Source organism: Trichechus manatus, unplaced genomic scaffold (genome assembly GCF_000243295.1).
Source record: "Trichechus manatus latirostris isolate Lorelei unplaced genomic scaffold, TriManLat1.0 scaffold00001, whole genome shotgun sequence".
In the NCBI taxonomy this organism is placed as follows: domain Eukaryota; kingdom Metazoa; phylum Chordata; class Mammalia; order Sirenia; family Trichechidae; genus Trichechus; species Trichechus manatus.
In genome coordinates this window covers 9673668-9698341 of record NW_004443937.1, presented here as the reverse complement: position 1 = coordinate 9698341, position 24674 = coordinate 9673668, and the positions used below count along the sequence as shown (strand labels likewise).

Below are 24674 nucleotides of genomic sequence, written 5' to 3'. Positions count from 1 at the left end.
TTCTATAAATGGAGTCATGCTGTATGTATTCTTTTGTGATTTGCTTTTGCTCCACATTGTGAAATGCATCCCCGTGTAGTGTGTGTAGCTTGAATTCCAGTGTTTGAGTATACCAGTTTATCTATTCTACTGTTTTTGTTTTTTTTTTTAACATTTTATTGTGGTTTGGGTGAAAGTTTACAGAGTAAATTAGTTTCCCATTTAACAATTTACACACATTTTGTTTCATGACATTAGTTGGAATCCCCTCAATGTGACAATACCCTACCTACTTCCTCGCTGGTTTCCCCGTTTTCATTTGCCCAGCCTTCCTGCCCCTTCCTGCCTTCTGAACTTTGTTTTTGAGCAAATGCTGCCCTTTGGGTCTTGTATGGTTGATTGCTCTGAAGAGCACGTTCCTCACAGGTGTTATTGTTCACTTTATAGGCCTGTCTATTGTTTGGCTGATAGGTGATCTCTGGGAGTAGGTTCTGTTCCAGGTTTGAAGGGTGTCTAAGGGCCAAAGTCTCGGGGTTCCACCAGTCTATCAGACCAGTAAGTCTGGTCTTTTTTATGAATCCCTTCTACTATTAATGGTCATTTGCTGCTGCATACCTGTCTGTATGCATTTTCTTGTTCACTTTTGCAAGAACTTCTGGATTGGAGTATGTGTATCTTCAGATTGACTCGTGTTAGTTTCCTGTGGCTACCATAACTAATAACTATAAACTTGGTAGCTTAAACCAACCAAAATTGATTCTCTCACAGTTCTGGAGGCCAGAAGTCTGAAATCAGGGTGTTGGCAGGACCACATTCCCTCCAAAGCTTCTAGGGGAGAATGCTTCCTTGCCTCTTCCGGCTTCTGGTGGTTTGTGACTGCATTACTCCAATTTCTGCCTCTGTCTTCACATGGCCTTCTCCTTTGTGTCTGTCTTACTCTCTTCTGTCTCTTAGAAGGACACTTGACATTAGATTTGGAGCCCACCTAGATAACCTAGGATGAACTTATCTCAAGATCTTTAACTTAATCACATATGCAAAGACTGTTTTTACAAACAAGGTCACATTCACAGGTTCCAGGCAGACATATCTTTTGGGGAGCCACCACTCAACCCACTACAACTAGGAAGTACCAAACTTTTTCAGATGGGTGTGGCTTGTTGGCTATTTCATTTTTAGGTGACTTTGGCCCACTGCTGAGGAAGAGACAAGCCCACTCCCCCCAGAGAAGGGGTCTCCTCTATGTGTCATGTTGTAAGTGTACTTGTGCCATTAGATTTCATGCTGTCATGAGTCCTTGCCTCCTGTTCACTGCCATGTGACCTTGGACAAGCCCCATATCTTCTCTCAGACTCAGTTTCCTCATCTGTAAAATGAGACGTATCTCCATCCCCACTCAAGGATCAGAGATACCAGGAGAGTGGCTGAACAGGAAGCTCCATGTCTCTGTCACTAGGTGAGAATTCTGGGCTTGCTCCATGAGGAGTAGCTGATGGCCTCTAGCTCTCTAGGATGATGGTGTGCTATGACCTTGGAGTGCAGGCTCCTGCCCTCCCCTGCACCACCATCCTCTTCACCCTCCAATAGAAATGGAGCCAAGCCCAGATGATTTCACTTGCTCCATTTTATTTGGCTCTGAGTCCAGGATGGAGGTGGTGGGGACCGAAGCAGGGGCTTTTCTAGCCTCGCATCCCCCATACCCTCCAACATCTGTTGTTCACCAATAAGGCGTAGGGGTCCCAGGTGGCTCAGCCCCTTCTTGAGGCATGCTTCAGCTTTGGGTTTCTTGTAGAGCCTGTCCTTGAACTCGCCTTTGGCCTTGACCTTCCTATGGGTGATAGGACATGCTCCAACTTCAAGGGACAGAGGCCACAAGGCACTTCCAGGATGGAAGCCACGAAGGCTCTGGGGAGCAACAGCCTCGGTGTGAAAGAAGGGGAGAGGGGGAAGAGACATCAGGAAATCTGTCCAGGAAGGGAGTTCCAAGGGAAACAAGCCCTTCCCTTGGGCCTCCAGCCAGCCTAGGAGCTGCTGTCTACCTCTGCCCTCCAGCCCTGCCTGACCCCAGTGCTCAGCCTTGCCTGCCAGCATGCGAGTCACAATTGGAGGCCCACCTGGCTTGGTCTCTCGCTGGCTGCCGGCCTGAGCTCAGGCTTAGGTGGGAGGACAATCAAAACCTTGGCCATGGGTAGAGTCATCAAGGCCTTGCCTGTGGTCGACAGGGCCTGAGAGCCCACCAGCTTGTGCTGCAGTCTGAGGCCCCGCCCCTGGGGTCGGAATACATGGGGAGAAGGCAGCCAGGCCTTGGTGTGGAGGCTGGGGAAACGGTAAGGGGCTGTGGGAGCAAGGAAGGCTATGAGGGCAGGCCTGGGGAGGGCCCAAGGCTGGCCAGCTGCCCGCAAGGTGTAAGCAGAGGGCAGGGTGGAATGGGGGCAAGGTGAGGGCAACTGGAGCCCTCCCTGTTCCGCCTCCAGAGAGGCCTTGGGAAGAACACAGGGTTTGGAGTCCAACAGACCTGGGTGTGCATCCCAGCTCTGTCCCTTCTGAGCTGTGCAACCTCGGGCAACTTCTTTAAACTTCCTGATTCCTCGGCTGGAAAATGGGGATAAGAGCACCTACCTGTCTAGGTTGTTGTGAGGACTAAAGGAGCTGATTAGGTAGTAACCCAGTATAAACTGTAAAGTGCTGAACAAATATTAGTTCCTATCCTCCAGAGGTGACTTTGCATGGAGGCAAAGGCAGAATACCGCAGCAGTAAAGGTTGGGCTCTGGAGAGAGAACAACCTGTGGTTGAGTCCTGGCATCTTTGAAATAAGTATAACTGCCTCACAGGAGCCTACTTTGAAGGGGACAAGACTCATTTGGTTGTATATTTAAAAAAAATATTTAGGAGGTGATTCTTGCTCGCTGGGTGGTTCTTGGGTGGGGGTGGGGGACAAATGCAGGTCATTGGCAGGGTCTTGGAGAACAGGAAGAAATTGCCTTGGGACCCTGGGGAGCCTGGGGGCAGTGGTCTTACCCAGGGCCTGGGGGATCTTCGGACTCAGTGGCAATCTGTTCAAGGGGTGGGGTTGCCTGTCCCCACTAGCAAAGGTCATGGTGAAAATGCAGCCCATCCTGGTGCCAGGGGTGTCCCACTTCCAGAGATTGGGGTGGACCAGGGCTGTGGCACTTTTTGCCTTGCCTTTCTTCCCCTTTCCGGGGGCTGAGGTGGTGGCAGTGGTGTCTGACTTCTCAATGTGCCCCAGGCTCGTGGCCCCAGCAACTTTCCTAGAAGCTGACCTGTGGGTGAGGGCCCCCGAGTCCTTGCCTTCCCTGGAGTCTTGCTGGGTCAGCAGGTGAGGGAGTGCCGGGCGGATTGTCATCCGCCGGTGACACATTGCCGTGGGCTTCTTGATGGTGGAGCCCTCTACCAGGAGTCGGATACCCACATACTGGGGCACCTCCACAGCAGGCTGTGGGGAAGAAGAAGAGACAAAGCCCGCTCAGACAGGACCCAGGGCCGACATGGATGGAATTAACTTCTGGGGGCATCTGGTCAGGAGACGTTTCTGAGCTGAGAAGCAGGAAGCCCACCTCTGTCCTCTATGGGGTCTGGCCCTGGAGGCCTGAATCTGAATCTAGAAGGTCTTGGAGCTGTCAAATGAGGGCCCCAGGCATTTGGTAACCCAGAGGAGGAGGGAGTCCTAGCCATGCCCCCACTAGCACCCTTCTACCCCACTGCCACTCCATTGTCCCATGGCTCCATCCCCAGGCTTGTAGACAGCTTCCTGAGGTGAGCCAATCAGATTCTCTGCAGAGAGAATTTGAGTTAAGACACCCAGACAGATAACAGAGCCTTGGAGCCTGTCTAGAGCCTCTGGTGAACCCAAGTTACAGGAGAGCAGAAACTAAAGGCTTTAAAGAAAGCGGTCTGGGGAGAGGATGAAGTCGCAAACAGCAGAGGGAGGCAGAGAAAAGGGCTCAAGAGAGGAGCTCTCTTACAGTTCTGTGTTCCCGATAACCCACACTGTACTTCCTGCAGCTGGGCTCCAGGAGAGACCCCTAGCCTTGCTAACAACCCTCCTTTAACCTTCAGCTAGTTTGAGGTGTTTCTGTGTCATCAAAGGATCCTGATTCAACTCTATCTAAGTATCAGAATCACTTGGAACTTGTTAAAAAATACAGATATCAGAGTTCCCAAATAGCCCCAGTTGATGAGGGAAAGCTCATCTTAAAAGAGGAATCTCAGCGGATAAATGTAGAAGGAATGACAGAATTAGAAATTTACCATTTTGCAACTCTAATAAAATAGGCAAGAATCAACATTGGATGTCAAAATAATTAGGTGAAAAGGATGACAGAAAAATGTGTAATGTACACACAGTCAAAGTATCACCTTACATATGAATTGGTAATTGCAAAGGGGAGGGTGTAGCTTACAAGGGAGAGATCTGGTAGCCACCACCTTAAAGCCACGGTCAGACTTAGCATCACCCATCATGAGGCCCTCTGACAGTATGTGCCTCGTGATGCCGTACGAGGTACCCAGCACCACCTCTGAAGCATTCTTGCCAAAAGTGTTTAACCTGAGTCTCATCAAGCTTTTTGACCTAACTTCTAGTTCACAGGACATCGAGATGACAGAAGAACAAGTTAGACACCACCACAAGGAGACAATCAGAAAAATCCCGAATGTGGGGCAGTTCTACAAAACAACCAGCCTGGTCTCTTCAAAAGACTAAAGCTATGGGGGAAAAAAAGTGGTAGGACTGTTCTAGATTAAAAGAGATTAAAAAGACAAAGCAACCAATGCAAGCTATGAACATTAATTAGATTTTGGCTTAAAAAACAAAAACAAAAAATCAGCTACAAAAGATATTTCGGGGCCACAAAGGAAAGCTGGCAAATGTAGGTGCATAGTCTGTCTCCAAGCCAGACACTACGACTCAGTCTCTGGACGTAAGGCCTCCTGGCATCTCCGCTTGTAGAAAGCGTCCCAGGGGATTCCAGCCTGTGAACCAGCACTGGGGGAATCACTACACTGCATTCCCTTCCCCTTTGGCTCTGTCTTATTTTCCTGTCCTTATACTTCCTCATTTGCATTTTTTGAAACCAAAATGCTAACAATACTATTTTAAAATATAATCAGTCTGTGACAAAAACCAGAACACTTGGGTCACGCAATCAGCATGTTCTCTCCCCATAGCCAAACTATGAGGGAAGCTGAATCCTAAGCCAAAGCTACTTAATTAAACTGCCACAAGAAATTACTGCCACAGAGCTCAGAAACCTTTAAAATGGGTTTTATGACTGTTTTTTAAAAATCTGATGCTATTCCATAAGTGGACTCATCTTTTTTTTTTTGGAATAATCACAAGACGAGTAAAATAATAATAATAGCATCTACCACTAATTGCCTAGGCAATTTACACGTGATGCCATTTACAATGAAACTCCTAACAACCTGATTAGGAATAACAATAGCTAAACCTTGTATAGCATTCACTCTGTGCCAGGCACTGTTCTAAAGTGCTTTACTTATGTCAACTCATTTAATTCTCACAATAACCTTATGAAGTAGGTACTACTTTTATTTCCACTTTACAGATGAGAAGACTGAGGCCCCTAGAGGTTAGGAACGTGTCCAGAGTCACCCTGCTTGTAGTTACTGAGCAGGGATTTGTACCCAGGGAGGTTCCAAAATCCATGCCCTTAACACTACACTATACTGCATCTCTGGAGTCCCTGAGTGGTACAAATGGTTAATGTCCTCAGCTGCTAACTAAAAGGCTGGAAATTCGAGTCAGCCCGGAGATGCCTTAGAAGAAAAGTCTGGCAATCTACTGAAAAATCAGCCACTGCAAACCCACATGCTGTACTCCAACACACGTGGGGTTGCCATGAGTCAGAATCGACTCAACAGCAACTGATTATACTGCTCCTCTAAAAATATTATCCACACATAATACTCATTTCATCCTCCCAACCTCATGAGAAAGACAGTAATATTATCTCCATTTTACAAATGAAGAAACTGAGGCTCAGCGAGGCGAAGCCGCTGTAGTAAGTCACTGTGGCGAGACTAACTGCAGAGCCCTTGTGCTTCACTATGGGGCTGTGTGAAAGAGGGGGCAGATCCCTGGAGGAGTGTGAGACCAGAGTCCTATCTGGGCACGGCCACCTCACCTGTTTGTAGATAAGCTCAAAGGCTCCTGTGTCACAATTGTGGTCCTGTCGCCGGTCGATGACCACACGCAGAGTGTCGGCTTGCACGCCAGCACAGAGCCGGGCCGTGACCGCCGTGGAGGGCGCCATGGTGGGGCTGGCGTTGATCTCGATCAGCCAAGGCTGGAAATCCTCCCCGAACACAAAGTCCGCACCATAGAGCTCGAAGCTGGCCTTCCGACACTGCACGGTGTCCTGGGAGGTCTGCAGTGCGTGGATCACAGCAGCCTTCATGCCAGGCACAATGATGGTGGACCAGGCCTCTGGGGCCCCCATCTCCTGCAGGTGGGCCTGGAATTTCTGGCTTGACCACATGTTGTCTGGGGGCAGCTGTGGATGCCGGTGGCATGAGTTCTCCAGATGTTTCTGGATGGAGTTGTTGCACAGGTGCACCGAGCTGGGGCAGAGAGTAGAAACCTGAGGCCCTGGCCCCTGCTGCCTCTCCCACCCAAACTCAGGGAGGCAGGCAAACCCTGGAGTCAGCCCTGGGCCACCCTTGACCATTAAGCTGGAGATGGAGCCCTGCTGTGACGGTTAAGGGGGACAAAGGCAAGCTTAGGCCTGCTCAGGCACCTGGGCCCCATGACACCCTTCTAGGGCCAGAACCAGCTAACTACAGGAACTGCAGTGTGAAAGTGCTTTGTGCATCTCAATCAACCCTCCCAGTGCTTGGAAGATAAGAAAGTGGGTATAATGGATTGAATTCAAACTGCTGTCCTTTTGGTTAGCAGCCAAATGCTTAACCACTGTACCACCAGGGCCCCTAAAATATGTATTAAAGTCCTAGCCCCTGTACCTACTGTGATCCTGTTTGGAAATAGAGGTTTTCTTTTATTATGTTAATGAGGTCATACCAAAGCAGGGTGGGTCCTAAACCTAATCACTTCTAAGTTATAAAAAGCAGAACAGACACAGAGGCACACACAGGGGGAAGACAGCTACCAAGAAACACCAAAGAATGTCAAAGAACTCCTGGCGCTAACGATAAGATGGGACCCTCCCCTAGAGCTGATGCCCTGATTTGGACTTCTAGCCTCCAAAACTGAGACAATAAATTCTGTTTTTTAAATCACCCACTTGTGGTATTTTTTGTTACAGCAGCACTAGGTAACTAAGACAAGGGGTAAGAGTATGGGCCCTGTAGTCACCAAGAAAAGAAGTCCTGGTGGCACAGTGGTTAAACCACTTGGCTGCTAACCAAAAGGTTGGCAGTTTGAACCCACTAGCTCCGTGGGAGAAAGATGCTGCAGTCTGCTTCCGTAAAGATTTACAGCCTTGGAAACCCTGTGGGGAAGTTCTACTCTGTCCTATAGGGTCACTATGAATCGGAATTGACTCGATAGCAACAGGTTTGTCACCAAGACGTGTTCAAGTCCCATCTTCACCACTTAAACATTTGATCTTAGGCAAGTCATTGAACCTCTCTGAGTCCTCATTTCACAACTGTAAAATGTGGATAATGACAGTACCAACTTCACTGGGTTTGTGTAAAGAATGACTGAGATAATACACATGAGCACTCAATAATTGATAGCTATAATTATGAGTTTCATATTACTGCCTCCATTCTTCAGATGTGGCAATTAAGGCTTAAAATAGGCTTTCACTTGACCAAAGCTTGGAAGTTGCAGAGATGGAATTTGCACCCAGGCCTCAACAAGTTATCCTCCCAACCCCCCAATTTAACCCCGCAACTTGTCTCTCTCCTCTGGTACTTCTCTTGCTACCCCCTTTTACCCTAGTCTACTTTTTCTTCATAACATGTATCACTATTTAACATATTAGACAGTTTTACTTATTATGTGCATTACTTGTTGTCTGTTTCTCCCTGAGCTTCTTGACAGCTGGGATATTGATTTGTTTGCTGCTTGTCTTAGTTACCTGGAGCGGCCATAACAGAAATACCACAAGTGGGTGGCTTTAAAGAACAGGAATTTTCTCTCAGTTCTGGAGGTTAAAAGTCCGTATCAGGGTCTTGGCCATGTCGATTGCTTCTGCAAGCCTCTCTCCTTACTGGTGACTGTTAGTGATAACTTGGCATTGTTTGGCCTGTAGATGATCCTACATGGCGTCTGTCTTTCTGTGTGTGTGCATGTGTACGCGCGTGGGAGTGTGTGTGACAAAGAGAGTAAGGTCTGCCAAAATATCTATTTATAGTCTGGAGGCAGAACACATCCTACCTAGGGAAACTCCCCTTTCAACTGATTGATTACATTACATTAGCTTTCATTAGGGAAGGTAATTTGCTTTGCTTAAGGCCAACTGATTTCATCACATGTAACTACTCCATAACACTAGACTAGTGTTTGGCCCAACAACTGGAAACCATAGTTTAGCCAAGTTGATACAGACATTACTAAGTCACGGTGGTATCCCAAGTGCCTAGAACAGTGAAATGGCACATGTACACAATAAGTATTTGTCAGATGCCTTTAAGGATGGATGGATGGCTGGCCTGGCTGCCTGCAGAGTCTGAATTTGGGGCCCCAGCGATATGCAATTCCACTGCACTGTAACTGCCTATTTGCCTGCCATCTCCCCTCCTAGACTGGGAACTCATGGGAGATGAGTGATGGGGCTCACTTGTCCAGGTTCTTTAGGGAGAATGGCTGCGTAGAAAAGCGGATATAGCTATCACGGTAGAACCAAACAGTAAGTGGGTTCCAGTCAGTCACCAGAAACCACTGTCTCAGGTCAAACTTGGTGCCAAAGATGAGCAGGGGCCGCTCAATGTACTTCTGCACCACCCACTTGCCGTCCTTCATCATCATGGGGTTGCAGTTCACCAGTTTCAGCATCTCCTCCAGGTGGTCCATGCACACGATGCCTAAGGGGGGAAGGGGCACAGACTCAAGTCAGGGGTCAGGAAGTCAGGCTAGGCCTTGAAGAAGGGCCCAGGACCATGGCCTGCTCACCACAAGATCTTATCCCCACAGAAAGGATAGGGCCAAGGAGGGAAGGCTGCCTCCCTCAATCAGACCCTTTCCTTTTGAGAAAGTGGAGAACCTGCCAGGAATTTTCTTATTTTTTTTAATTAACTAGCTTGATTGAAAAGGAATATATGCACAGATAAAAATTCAAACAGTATTTACTCTTGAGGTTTTTTAAAAATTATGTTCATATATTACTTTGATTAATCTCCCTCACAATAGTTAACAGAATATAAACAACAACAAAAATCAAGCAATATAAAAGGATATACAATAAAAAATAAGTCTCCTTCCCCAGAGGCAGCCAACTGCTGCTTTCAAGTCCTTGTGGATATCCTCCCAGGTCATGTGAGTGTCTATGTGTGCCTCTGTTTCATAGTATTATGTACATGTTGGGGATTTAGAACAGGCTTGGTACATGGGAAGCATTCAGTCAATGTTTACTCATATCACTATTCTTATTCATTATTAGTAGAATAATAAGTTTGTAGCAGTAGAACTGCTAGCTCCAAAGATATGTGCCTTTTTCATTTTTATATTATTAAATTGACCTACAAAGATGTTCTATCAATTTTTACTCCAAGCAAGAATGTATGAGGTTGTATGTTTCTCCACATCCTACTCAACACTGTTGATTATTAGAATTTTTTTTTTGCCTTCTCCTAGGTAGAAAAGGGTATCTCATTTTAATTTAATCTCTTTTATGCTTATAAGGCATCAGATATTGGTAAATATCAGAACCACTTTACAAAGCAAACACACACACTCACGAATGAGTATCATTCTTTCATTGTTCGGCCCCATGAAGCAGCCAGATCAACTGCCAGTGGTGCAGAATAATTTGTGCCAGATTCTTTCCCAAATGACCAGACTGATCACCAAGATTCCCAAGAACATGCTGCCTTGTGTAACAAAAAATTAAAGTGGTTCAATTTCATTTCTAGTAATTTATCCTAAGGAAATAAATGGAACAGGCCACAGAGGTATCTGCACAAGATGTTCATCACAGTGTTGCTTATAATAGCAATAAATAAATACGAAGAAAATCTAATTACCCTTCAGAAGAGGATTAGATAAATGCATGACAGTATATCCAACAAGATTAGACCATACAGCTGCAAAAAATAACGTAACGGATACACAAATGCGGTATATCCATTCAATGGAATATTATTCAGTCATACAGAGAAATGAGATTCTGATACATGCTACAACCTGGACGGACCTTGAAAACATCATACAGGGTGAAATAAGTCAGATACAAAGGGACAAATATTATATGATCCCACTTATATGAAACAGGCAAATGAATAGAGACCAAAGTTTACTACTGGTTACCAAGGGCTGGGGGAAGGGAGAATGAGGAGTTACTGCTGAAGGTGTACTGAGTTTCTCTTTGGGGTGATGAAAACCTTTTAGAAATAAATAGTGGTGATGGTTGCACAATACGGTGAATGTAATCAATGCCACTGAACGGTACACTTAAAATGGTTAAAATGGTAAATTTTATGTTACATATGTTTTACCACAATAAGTTTTTAAAAATAAAATAGGCAACACTAATCTATACTACTGTAAGTCAGGATAGTCACCACTACTGTGGGGAGGTAGAGATTGAAGGAGGCATGGGAGGGATGTCTAGGGTACAAGTATGTAATGTTTTATTTCTGGTTACACAAGTGTGAATTCACTGAGCTACATACTCACAATATGTGCCCTCTTCAGGGAAGCATACCATATATATATTTCAACTAATTTTTTTAAAAAGGGAGAAAAAAATAGGCAAATCCATAAAGACAGAAAGCAGATTAATGGCTACCAGGAGATGGGGGAAGGGGAAGTGGGGAGTGGCTGCTTAATCAGTTTGGGTATTCTTCTGGGGTGATGTAAAAGTTTTTAAACTACAGAGAGGTGGTGGTTGCACAGCCTTGTGAGTACACTAAAGTGAATTCTATACTTTACAATGGTTCATTGTCGGTTATATGAATATCACCTAGATTTTTTAAAATGGAAGGAAAATGTTAAATCTGGTGATAGGTACATGGAGATTCATTGTATTATTCTCCCTACTTTTGTGAATGTTCGAAAGTGTCCGTAATAATAAGCTAAAAACAGGGGAAAAAATAAAGCAGATCTAGATATACTGAAATGGAGTGATTTCCAAGATTATTGCTAAGAGAAAAGAAAGAGAGGTGCAAAAAAGCAATAAGTTATACTAACTGACATGGAAAGATATAATAAATGAGAAGAAGAGGCTACCGAACTGTATGTTCTTGCTTATCTACACACACACACACACACACACACACACACACACACACACACACACACACAAGTATACCAAACACACAGAAGAACATGAAGAAAGGAACAAACCAAAAGGTTAACAGTAGCTGTCTCTCAGTGAAATTGGGGAGTAGGGGGCTGAGGGTGAGGAAAAGGGGGCTTTTACTTTCTTCTTTCTACTTTTCTGTATCATCTGATTTTCCTTTACAATGAACACATTGTTTTCACCACTGGATAAAAAAAAACAACACAGCTATTTCTAAGGTAGAAAAAGAAGAGAGCCTGCTGCTGGTTCTGAGGTAATGTCTGCAAAAAGAGTTTCCCCAGAGTCTGGAGCTGGACCAGCTCCACTGGGACATGAATAGACTCTTCCAGGGGCAGGATTTAGTGGCATCTGATGCCCAAAGTGGCGTAGTGGTTAAGAGTTTGACTGCTAACCAAAAAGGCTGGCAGTTCGAATCCACCAGCCGCTCCCTGGAAACCCTATAGGGCAGTTCTACTCTGTCCTATAGGGTCGCTATGAGTCGGAATCAACTCGATGGCAATGGGTTTGGGTTTTTTTTTCGGTTTGTTGCCCCAAGTATGTTTTCTACATCTCAGGAATCCTAAACCAGTTTTTAAAGGCTGGGCTAATGCCCCTGGCTCCCCTTTTCAAATTTCCTTCACACTTGATTGAGCAGCCAGGGTACAGCTAATAATCATAGCCCAAAATCATATAGTAGTTACGATGTAAAAGCACAGGATCTAAGTACTTCACATATCTTAACTCATTTAAGCCTCTCAGGTGGGTATTAGTGTATTATTGGCTCCATTTTACCAAAGATGAAAAATGAGGCACAGAAGAGGTTAACTAACCCGCCTGAAGTCTTACAAAGAGTAGGAGGTAGAGCTTGGATTTGAACCCAGGCAGTCTGGCTTCCAGCGTCCATGTCCTTACCTACTATGCATACCTCACATGGATGCACTGATCAAATCTGTAAGCCCTTAGATGACAAGGACCTGCACGAGTCATACCTGAGCATCACCAGACCTACCTAAAACATTAACCCAAACTCTGAGGGCAGGTGAGGAAGAGATGGCATCATCATCACAGCTGCCAATGTTTGTGGGGTGCCTACTCTGTGCGAGGCACTATGCTGAACTTAAAACATACTATCTCATTTAGATGTACTCACCCCATTCACAGAGGAGGAAACTGAGGTTCGGAGAGGTGATATTACTTGCTCAAGGTCACACAGCATATTAGAAGCAGAGCTGGGATTCAATCCCAGGCAGTTTGTCTCCAGAGCCTGCACTATTCACCTCCCTGGCCTCTGGTGGGGGAGGCAGGCTGTGGGGTGTGGGTACAGGAAGCAGGGCTGACCCCCACCTCGTCCACGGGACTTGGCTCCTGGCTTCACGATCCAGATGTTGCGATCCCCTTCCATGTCGATCTGGGGCACCACAGCCCGCAGCTGCTGTAGGATGTCCTCACAGCGCTGGACCTGAGTGTCGAGGTGCTTGAGTTCTGCCCCCTCGCTGTGGGGAGATGGGGTGACTTGGGCAGGGCCAGGCCTGGGGGCAGGCAGGTGAACAGGGCAAGGGGAGACATGAGCCTCCCAGCCATGGTCCAACCACCTTTGGTTGTGTCTTCTCCCGGGAGATCCAGATAGGCTGTTCCTAAATCTCTTTCCCAGCCCTCAAGCTGGCCCCAAACCCTGACCTGCCCAGGGCTCCATCCCAGACTGCTCAGATGGGAGAGAGTGGGAAAATTCCTCTTATTGCATCCCCTCCTACTCCAACACTCCACCTTCCACCACCTCCCTTCCCGTTTGATTAAAACTGCCTTTGGCAGAATATAATCATGGCAGCTCCTACTGATGGGGTACCACTATGTGCCAGGCATTGTGTCAAGAGCTTTACATATATGATCACTGATCCTCTCACTGGTCCCATTTTAAAAACCAGTGGTGGTCAAGTCTATTCTGACTGATGGCAACCTGGTAGGGTTTTCAGTGGCTGATTTTTTGGAAGTAGATCACCAGGCCTTTCTTCCAAGGTACCTCTGGGTGGACTCCAACCTCCAACCTTTTGGTTAGTAGCCAAGAACAAATCGTTTACGCCACCCAGGGACCTTCGTTTAGAGGATTTCATTTGAAAGAAGTTTAAGCTAAAGCCTGGAGAGTTAAAGGACTTGGCCAAGGCCACACGTTGAGTTCAATGGCTGAGCCATGATTCAAACTTAGTTCTGCCTGGGTCCTCCACACAGGTGCGTTTTGGGTCCACTCCCATCCTAATCTGAACCTAACACTGGTTGATAGGTGGGTCCCTTCCTCCTCCAATCCTAAGCACATCCGTATCATACATCTCCTTGCTGTATTTCTCTTCCCACCATGTATCACCACATACAGTTATTCGTTTATTGTCCATCTCCCCTCATGAGAAGGGAAGCCCTAGAAGAGCAGGAACGTCTGTTGTTGTTCTCTGTTGTATTCTCAACACCAAGCACTGTACCTGCACTTATTAGATGCTCCCTAAGTGGTTGTTAAATGAATGAATGGTTGGCAGGTCATCAACTCAGCAACTGGGCTGTACAGATGGGGGCTCATGGACAAAATAGGACCTGTTCCCTCAGGACACAAGATGTCCAGAACTATCAAGTCACAAAATACCCTAGAGGGCTGCAACCTCCAAGTTCTCCCATTTCTCTTCTTCTGACTGAATAGGAAGGAAGTCTCCATGAGATGTTAACCTCTCCTTAACGACTTAGCCTCTTGGGCTGTCTTCAGCCATGGAGCACTTCTTATCACTCTTAAGGAAGAGGCAGCAGCCTCTGGAGCAGTGCCAGGAACAGGGGGCAGCCAGGTGGAGAAGCCTAGCAAGGCATCCTGGGAATACTCACACTAAGTCCTGGCCCTGATGGAAGACTTTTCCCCTGGCCTGTGACATAAAGTAGCTGCTCAGTAAATCTATGATTCAGCCCAGGAAAGAGTCAAATGGGGGCAGCAGATGCATGTGTCATTTGAAAAAGTATATTCAATAATGGCAATATGATTTTGTATTTAGCAAAAAGAAAAAACAACCAGTGTTTTTGTGGAAAGTCAAGCACGACAAAAGCCTGGCTGATGAGGCATGGATTATTAAATGCAAAACAAAAAAGTTGAGAAGCATAGCTATAAATATTGAATGAAATAATTAATGCTACTTTCTTAATCGAGGCAGTGATGTTTCAGTGGTAGAATTCTAGCCTTCCATGTGGGAGACCTGGGTTCTATTCCTGACCAATCCGTCTCATGCGCAGCCACCGCTCATCTGTCAGTGGAGGCTTGTGCGTTGCTATGATGCTGAGCAGGTTTCAGTGGAGCTTCCACACTACAATGGACTAGGAAGAAAGGTCTGGCAATCTACTTCTGAAAATCAGCCAATGAAAACCCTATGGATCCAACAGTCCAATCCACAACCAATCAAGGGGATGGTGCAGGACTGGGCAGTGTTTTGTTCCATTGTACATGAGGTCACCATGAGACGGGCCGACTTGACAGCAGCTAACAACAGCAACACGTTTTGAATGATCTGTACTGAGCAACTCAACACTGTATATAACTGTTACATGATGCAGTATTTTATGTAATCCCTGTTTTTGAGAGGTTGAGTGGTTCCCTGAGGGCAGGGACCTCATCTTGTTTCTGGAGTCTAGCACAATGCTTGGCACATAGGAGGTGCCCAGGAAATGCCTGCTAAATGTTCTCCCTGCCTCTCCAATCCCTCCTGCACACCTCTACTGAAGTTAACTTCCCTAAAACAGCACCAGTCTCATCCTGCTCCTCCCTTCCCCTGCTCAAGAACCTTTTCCCAAAGTGGGTTCTGAAAGCCCTTGCCCTCAGAACGCTCAGCAGGCAGGACTGGGGCCACATAAGTACAGGAAATACTGCACACTCTACCTCTCTTGGAGGTTTACTCCACCAATTACATATGAAAGGTTCTGACAAGTCCCGCGTTGGGGACACCTGTTTAACTTTAACTCAATGTTTTCCGAACATGATTGACCACAAAAGCTCTTCTTTCATAAAATCTATTAATAACCTGTAGAACTATCATCTTGCACGACACGTTCTGGGAAACACTGGCCTCTAGGGTAAAATCTAAGTGACTTGATAGATTTCTATTTTGTGAGTCAATACTATGAGACTGTGCTGAGCACATAACACAAGTTATCCTGTCTACCTACCTTTCAGGTAGGTATTATTTTCAAAACTATTTTGTATTGAGAAAAGTAAAGCTCAAAAAGATTAGTGATGTTCACAAGATCACAGAGCTTGGAAGTCACAAAGCCAGGTCTTGAACCGTGATCTTGATGACTACGCTATGCCAAGAACCAGGAAGAGTGGTTCGAACCCAATCATGAAGGCAATGGGAATGCTTGAAGTTTCTTGAGCAGAAGAGTAGCAGGGTGAGCAAAAGGGGAGGCTTAGAGAAGAGGTAGGGGCTGCACTGGATAGAGAAAGGGTCTGTGCCTAAGTATCAAGTCAGAACATGGAAGTCCCCTGAAGTCCCATGCCCCACGGCCCTGGCTGCAGGAATACTCACTGGACCACTTGGTAGTAGCGCTGGAGGAAGACGGACCAGCCCTGAGGACTGAGGTACAGCGGGGCCTCCAGATCCTTGTCGATGTCCATGTGGGCCAGGTTGCTAAGGTGTTCCTCACATGCACACAGAGCCTCGTCCACGAACTCTGGGGACACTGTCACTGGCTTTTTCTCCTGTTTCTTGTGCTGCTTGTCTCCTGCAGAGTTAGGGAGAGACCTGTCACTATCCCACATGCACGGCAGGTAACCTGACATGCCCTGGCCCCCACTGCCCCGAGGCCTATTATCTGAGGTCTCACCCTAAATATATCTGAGGCCCAGCACACACCTGCATCCCCTACTGCCCCAAGACTTGTCCCTTACCTGACACTTTGTCCTAAATATACCTGAGACTGAGCATACACCTGTATCCCCTACTGCTCTGGGATCTGTCACTCACCTGAGACCCTAGTGCTCACCCTCGGCCTCACTATCCCAGGACTTATCACTCATTTGCAGCTCTATCTTAAATGTCCCCAAGGCCTCAATGGCATCTATAGCCCCAGCACACACCTTCAGCCCCTCTGCCCCTGGGACCTCTGGCACACCTAAGGTCTGCCTAAAATGCACCTGGAAGCCTTAGCCTAGATGAAGCCCCGATATACATGAACCCCTCCCCGCAATCTGACGTGACTTCTTAAGTTCGTACCTACCCCTGACATTCTGCCACATACCAGAAATCTGGAGCCACACCCCAGAGGCCTGATGCACATCTACAGTCCTTAAGCCACTGAAGCACTAAACTACATGTGAAATGCTACTTACACCTGAGGCCCTGACACACACCTGGAGTTCTGACACACTGTACAAGTCCCGACACACACCTGAATGTGACGCACCAGAAACTGACACCTCAGATGCACACAAACAGCCCCAACACATACCTGAAAAGCTGTGGTCCTGACTCACCCTGAACAACTGCCATGCTCCTAAACTCCTGATGTACAATGGAGGCCCTCTGGGCTCCGAAGCCTGACCTACACCTGGGCCCAGCACCATGGGAGCTTAAGCACAGGGTCTCCAGTTCATACCTGAGGCCCTTGTACCCCTGATCTTGATATACAATAGTCTTCCTTGTACATGGAGCACACACCCAGAAGACAGCATGGGAGAGGTCTCCCTCTGAAAGAGGCCAGGACTTCCCACCTTCCAGCAGAACTGCCCCATACTTCCCTGAATCCCTGGCTTATGGGACCCTGGGATTTCAGGACTGGGGGCTTTGAGGTAGGAGCTAAATCCAGAAATAGCCAGCAGTGGGTGAGCCAACATGCAGTGAGGCTTCCTCTGTATCCCTGTCCCCCACCATTTCCAGGTGTTCCTTATGTTCAGGCACAACAGAGCCTCAGGCCATGAGTAAATTGCCCAGGCTGACTGTCTCCTCCTCCTCAGAGAACTGAGCTCCCCACGGGCAGGGATGGACCATGGCTTCTTAGTCTGTCCTCTCTAGAGTGCTTGGCCACATGCCAGGCCCATGGGAGGGCGGAATGAGGCAGTGGGCCGATTTAACAAATGGATAGCAAGACAGGTGGGTAGGTGGGTGGGATAAGAGAATGGAGGAGTGGATGGACTGGAGAATAGGTAGGTGGTGGAGAGGAGGATGAAAAAGTAGGTGGATAGATGGATCTGTAGAAGGATATGTGGGTAGGCAGATGAATAAATGGATGGGTGGGTGGTGGCAGGATAAATGAGTGGGGGAGTGGAGGTATCCATAGTACTTACCTGGGGTCTCTTCCTCTTCTTCCTGGATAGAGCATGGCCTCCATTCGGACTTCACCACCAGTTTGAGAACGTTGCGGGCGGCTGTCAGCCAGAAGTCCTCTGCTCCCAGGGCAGGGGATACCCTGCTCAGCCCCGAAGCTCGAGGCCTGTTCTGGTTCTGGAACCTGATCATAACCTGCCCCATTTTGGATCCGGGACATGACTCTACCTTCTCTGACTCTAGAACCTGGATTAGAACCTGACTCCTATTTCCGTTGTAGAACCAGCCCTAGACTCTGACCTGACTTGGCTCACAATCTGCCATCAGAATCTGTCCTGAACCTGTTGTCTGATTTCTCTCTTCTGTTCCTGATCTACTTTTGATATTTATTACGCCCTAAAAACCAGACCTTGGTCCAAAACTTATTTAAGATTTGGAGTCTAATTTAAACTTATTATCTAGTCTGGACCCAAATTTTGGCCTTAATTTAGAAAATAGTCTAGACTTGGAAACAAACCTACCTTAGAAAACCAAAGTCTAGAGCCTTGTCTAGATTTGGAACCTGATCTAGCCAACGGAACTTGACTAGGCCTGGAACCTACTCTGGATTCCAAACTCAACCAACTGACCAAGTTTTTTAGAACATACTCTAATACATATCTGTCTAAGCTCTTCTGGAGGTCTGGGATGACCAAGCTAGAAGACTCATAAAGGGAGGGCACATTACGAAAAGGTAAGGATCAGGGATGGAGAGGGAAATCTGCTGGGGTACAGGAGGGCATGAGAAGAGGACCATTCTTCTCCAACCTGAGCCAGGGCTTTAGCCCTGGTCCTGCAGCCTGAGGGGTCCAGGTATGGGGCTGGAGGTCTCCTTACCTATGAAGGCTCGTTTGTCATCTTCAGCCCCCAGGCGGTAGCAGCGCGGGAAGAAGGAGTCAGCATCAGCCTCATCAAACCAGGGCAAATTCCGGAGATTGAGACATAGACCCACCTATGGAGTTAACCGCTGAGGGGGCAGGGTGGGTCTTGCCCAGAGAGCCTCCAAGGGATTCCATCATACTCAGCACCCACACAGACAGCTCAGGGAGACCCTGCCTGCACACATTCTCACAGCCTCTCCCACTTGCCGGGCCTGCCTTGCTCATCTCCATCCCTATACCTTTGTCCTCTGCCAAGAGTACCCCACATCCCTCCTATCCACCTTCCACATTCATAAAGACCTGCCTCCTCTAGGCATCCTTGCCAGCCCACACCAATAATAGCAGGGCCCAATTATACAGTCCTCCAACCTTGCCCACTCTGGGAGGTAGGTCTTACTGTTATCCCCATTTAAAGATGAGGCAACTAAGAGGTGAAGTCACTTGCTAATAAGCCCAGGAAAGATAAGACTGGATCCATCAGCCAGATCCATCTCCTGCTTAGGAAGTAAGGGCCCTCTTGCTCACAGTCATTGGATGTGCTATTTCTTCTGGCTCTATTTTGAGTTCCAGAGCCTATTTTATTTGTTATGTCTCCACATACCAGGCACTGTGCCCGGGGTTGGGTGTGAACGCAAGCCTGACTTCAAATCCTGCTGAATGATATGCCTTCCCCCTCCTAAGAACTCTTTTCCAGGTAAGAGGCGCAGGGATCAGGGATGCCAGCCCAGGGATGTGGGGGTGGGAGGCTGCCCTGCCTGTCCCCCCTGGGGTCCACCTTTGTGGTGAAGGAGCCGGCCCGAGCATAGTGGTTTATCATTTGATCCTTGGAGAGGAAGCGACAGTCCAGCACATCACGCCGAGTGGTCCAGATGAAGTAGGGGGTCTCATTCCGAACCATGCGGGACTGGGGAGTGAGGGAGGAGACAGGCGAGGCTGGCATGAGCAGCACAAGGCCTGAAGGGGCTTCTCCCTGCCCAGCTGAGCAGGGCAGGTGAACAGGAAGGAGGGAAGTCTTCCAGGTGGCCTCCAACCCACATGCCATCTTTGCATACGGTAGGAAAAGACAGCTCTTCCTCCAGGGCACACACTAGGGGAGCATAGAGCATGCCAGCTTTCAGCCTCCCTTTGGTTGAGCGCCCCTAAGCACTGACCGAGCTGTACCACTGTGCACTGCACCCTATCCTGGCCTTTGGACATCAGGGACTTGCCCAGGATAGCAATTCCAAGCTGATGGGCACACAGCATGTGACAAAGGCCCTCTCCTAGACCCCGCCTCTCCACCCTCCCTACAACTCTGAGAGGTAGGATTATTAATAATCACACCATATGCCAGGCCCTGTTCTAAGCACTTCCCATGTCTGAATTCACTGAATCCTCATCACAACCCCGGGAGGTAGATGCTGTTGTTATCCCCATTCCACAGATGAAAAACTGAGGCACAGGGAGGGTAAATGGAAGGGCTCGCAAGGGCTCACAAGCTATTACTAGGTTGAGCCATATGAAATTGCCAGCATTCAACCTGTCATGACACTTTATATAGTTCAGCTTAGTAAGTGGCGGTGCCAAGATTTAAACCCAAGTGTCCTCACCTAAATATGCATATCCTCCACACTGTCATATCAGCCTCTTCACTTGCCAAGGGCAAAGGAAGGGGATTAACTACGGGGTTATTATTTGGAAGGGGGTATTACCAGGCCTGGAGGCTATGCCGGCTTCTGATACAACCTAGCAGAATTCTGAGTCCCAGGCCAGCCTTGTCTGAGCCCGGCTGAGTCTCCCCAGCTCTGCTGGCCCACCTAGCCCTCAGAGAAGCCATCTGTTTTTACTATGGATGAGGGAACTGAGGCCCAGAGAAGGAAAAGGACTTGTCTGAGGTCACCCAGCTAGATGCCATCATTCTCTCTCTGATCAGGAAGCCTCCTGTCACCCCCTGCTTCATCTTGGTCCCCAGGCCCCTCACCATCAGAGCATGGGTCCCATCTAGGTCATCAAATTCCAGTAAACCATCGAAGTCGAACAGCTGCGGTGGCCGGAACTCCTTGTCCTCGTCTTCATCCTCTGTGGATGCGAAGCTCAGGCCTGATGAGGCCCCAGTCCTTGTCCCATATGCCCATACCAGGGCTGAGGCCATGGGAGCCACCAAGGGAAAGGGACACGGGAGGGGCAGTTGGGGAATGGGAGGGAGATGCTCACCATCCTCAGTGGTGTCACTATCACACATCACTGAGCTATCCAGATCCTTCTGGGATGGTGGCAGGGTGGTACCTGTGTGATGGGCCATCTTCTTCTCCACCCATCCCCTTCGGCGCAAGAGGCACCGGATCACTGGGTAGCGGCCTTGGATCATAAAGATTTTCTTCTGCTATAAGGTGAGAGAAGGATACTTGTTCAATAAACATTGCCTAAGTGCCAGGCATAGGAGATATAATGGTGAACCAGACAGTCATGGTCTCCACCCTCAGAACATTTTTATATTCCAGTAGCGGAGACTAAACAAGCAGAAAAATAAGTATGTATAGTTAATTATAATGGAAATAGCTAATATTGATTGAGCACCTACTATGCGTTAAGCACTTATATACAGTACTACTATTACTAATATGCATTTTAATAGACACTATTATCCTCATCTTACTGGTAATGAAACAGAGGCATAGACAGGTTGAGCAGCTTGCCCGTGGCCACGAAGCAGCTAAGTCAAAGAGCGGGGATTTAATCCAGGCAGGCTGGCTCCAGAAACTGAATACTTAATGGGGACCCAGAGAAACTACTTAGAAACACATGGTCAGGGAAGGTTGAGAAGGAGACATAAACATGCAGAGCTGCGCAAATGACAGTTCAGGCAGAGGGAATAGCACATGCAAAGGCCCTGAGGTTGAAAAGAAAGGAGACCAGAATGAATAGAGTATGGAAAGTGAGGTAGGCAATGGCTAGACTGTGGCAGGCCTGTAGGCCTTGGAACCAACTTAAGGTATTATACTAAAAGTAGCATGAAGCAATAAAGAGAGGGAGTGATACGACTGTGTGCCTTATAATCATTATAAGTTTGGCTTGCTGTACGGAGAATAGATGGAGGGGACAAGGATGGGAACTTAGAAGGCTATTGTGGTTTGTATAAGACAGAAATCACAATAGCTAAAATGTGTGAAAATACAGAAAAGGTGACAGAGCTGAGATTTGTGTTGGAGGTAGAGATGACTGGTTTTACCAATGGAATTTGTATGGGGTGAGGAACAGAAAGATCAGATTTCTGGCCTGAGCAACTGGGAGATGGGGAAGACAGAGACTGAGAAGGAAGACAGATTTGGGCAGGAAAATAGAAAATGTGGTTTGGGACAGGAGTTTGAAATGCCTGTAAGTTCTCCAGGTGATGTTAAGTAGGGGTCTGGAGTGTGTGGGTATGGAGTTCAGAGTAGAGGCTGGGCCAGAAAGGACATTCCGGTGTGTGGGAGGAAGTGAGCACACTACTGGACTCAGGCAAGAGGAGAGACGAACCTGTGAAGGGAGAGGGCATGGGGAGGGACCCAGGAAACCAGTAAAAAACAGCAGCCAGAGAGGGAGAAAGGAAAACCAGGAGTGTGCAGTCAGCCAGCAGAGAGGGCAGGGTGTGTGGGTGGGCAGTGTGGAATGATGCTGAGTGGCCATTCGAGATCAGGACAGAAAAGGGGCCGCTGGATTTGGTTCCTTGGAGGTCACTGGCAACCTTCACTAGGATGGTGTTCAATGGGACTGGGAAAGGGCAGGGAACCAGAGTGGAGTGAGTTGAGAAGTGAATCCCAGGTAAAGAAGTAGAATAGTGAGTGTAGGCAATTCTGCCAAGAGGTTTGGCTGTGAAGGTGGAATAAATATGAGGAAGTAGTTGAAGACGGGTGTAGGTCCAGGGTTTTTCTGTTTGTTTTTAAAGGACAGGAGAAAACAGTGCAGTAAGGTAGGCTGAGTCAAACCCTGGGCCCTTTCTGGGCCCCTTCAGCCCCTCCGACCTTGACAGCTCTCTCTACGTGGATCTTGGCATTTCCGAGCCGGCCCATGTGGTGAGATGCCTTGGAGAACCCTCGCCAGAGGACAAATGAACCTGCAGAAAGATGAGGAGGGAGCGGTTCGGGCTCAGCTTAGGCCTCTTCCGGTTCGATGCCCACACCTCCTCTCTTTCTCCACCCTTCATCCGCCCACCCTCTGGCGCTCTTCTCCCGACCCCCATTCCTCACACCCCAATGTCTTCTCGTCCTTGCAGCTGCCACGGGCCAGCATCCGCTGCTGCCTCCGGGAGGGCGGGCCCCTCTGGGCCTCACCTTCCTGCGGCTGAGGGTCATCCAGGGCCGGGGTGTGCGTGGGGCCCAGGGGGTGGGGATCCGCGGCGCCCTTGGCTTGGGCGCTGCGGGCGAGCGTTGGGAAGGCGCAGTCCAGGCGGCGCGCAGGGGCGGGGCCGCCGACCTGGCTTTGGCCGCCTGCGTTGGCCCGGTGGAGACCTGCGGAGGCGGGCCCGGGCCATGGCAGTGTCGCAGGCAGTCGGAACTCGGAGTGGTGCGCCCAGGGCCAAGGGGCGGGGGATCTGCTGCGCGGCTCAGGTGGTTGCGGCTTCTGCGGCCAGCGGCACACCGGGCCGCCCTCCTGACGGTACCAGGTGGCGGAGCCCGGGCGCACGGCCCCCACCTGAACCCCAGCCAGGAGCAGCGCGGCGCCGGGGCTCTGCATACGCCCCTCGCGGCGCGCGCCCTCCCAGAGGCTCTGCGCCCACCACCGCTCGCGCGCGGCCGCCTCTCTGGGGAGGGCCCTGCCCAGGCCTGAGCTGGGCCCTGTGTTCCGAGGCCCCGCCCCCTGTTTGCTGTCGCCTAGGAAACCATTCCCAGTGCACAATCAGGAGCGCGAGGCGGGTTCCGGGGCGGCCGTGGGCCCCGGTGTCAGGCGCTAGACCTCGCCTGCCCCAGTCCCCTGATGAGCAGGACAGTGAGCATGCAAGCGCAGAGCACTGGGCTGCCACTTATTATCATTGTCACGGTTCCTTACCGAGTGCCTCCAGGGTGCCAAAGGTCCTGGGGCTTACGCTACTCCACAGTATTTACAGAGGATCACGAGGTAGGCACTGGACTAGGCGCTGGGGATCCGCAAAACAACAGAGAGGTGGTCCCTGACCTCATGGAGCTTTCAACCCAGTGGGGGTAAACAAAAAGGAAGCAAAGGAATAATACAGTTGCAGGTATGATAGGGGACATAAACAAGCAGTGAGCTGCAATCAGGAAGGGGGCACACTTTTTAGGTCAGGTAGTCAAGATGTCCTCTCTGAAAAGGTAACGTTTAAGATGAAGCCTACACAAGAAACTACCACATCAGATGTTGTAAATGTCCCACTGAAGGCACAGAATGCCAGTCTGCCCCATTTTGGGGGCGCCAGGATTGACCCCTTGGTTATGGAGCAAAGCTTTAAATGTATAAAACAGGCAGTAAATATATTAGAAGAAAACAATGTTTCAAAATAGTGGAAGGAAAACAAGGAAGGAGTGAGACACACTAGGAAAACAGTAGGAAAAGAAAATAATGTGAAATAAAAGCCAGAGGTCATAAAAGATTTTAAAAATCTTTTAATGGAAAAGGAAGACAGAAGAATTGATGTGTTTGAACTGTGATGCCGGCAAGGTATATTGAATATACCATGCACTGCCGAAAGAACAAACAAATCAGTCTGAGAAGAAATACAGTCAGGATGCTCCTTCCAAGCCAGGATGATGAGACTTCAGCTTGCTTTCTTTGGATGCATCATTAGGAAAGACCAATCACTAGAAAAGGACAACATACCTGGAAAAGTAGAGGGCCAACAAAAGCAAGGGAAACCCTCAATGAGACAGAGTGACACAACACCGCAACCAAGGACTCAAACATACCAATGATCATGAAGATGGCACGGGAACTGACAATGTTTCATTCTGTTATCCATGGGGTCGCCATGAGTAGGAGCTGACTCGACAACAACAACAAAAGATCCAATTACATAAAAATCAAAGCTTTCAACATGGATGAACCTTGTAAACATCATGCTGAGTGAAATAAGTCAGTC

The 24674-nt window shown here is 48.3% G+C and overlaps 1 protein-coding gene across 1 annotated transcript; it reads right to left on the bottom strand.

Annotated features, from left to right (window-relative positions):
* Positions 1-1552: 1552 nt before the first annotated feature.
* TTLL3 (tubulin tyrosine ligase like 3) lies at positions 1553-23317 on the bottom strand. Its single transcript, XM_004368311.1, is given in 15 exon segments — positions 1553-1641; positions 1644-1767; positions 1770-1884; positions 2080-2314; positions 3290-3434; positions 6148-6583; positions 8770-9013; positions 12772-12920; positions 15969-16164; positions 17726-17824; positions 18582-18696; positions 20586-20683; positions 20819-20987; positions 22606-22697; positions 22915-23317. Coding segments are annotated over 15 exon segments (2709 nt in total).
* Between the last annotated feature and the right edge of the window lie 1357 nt (positions 23318-24674).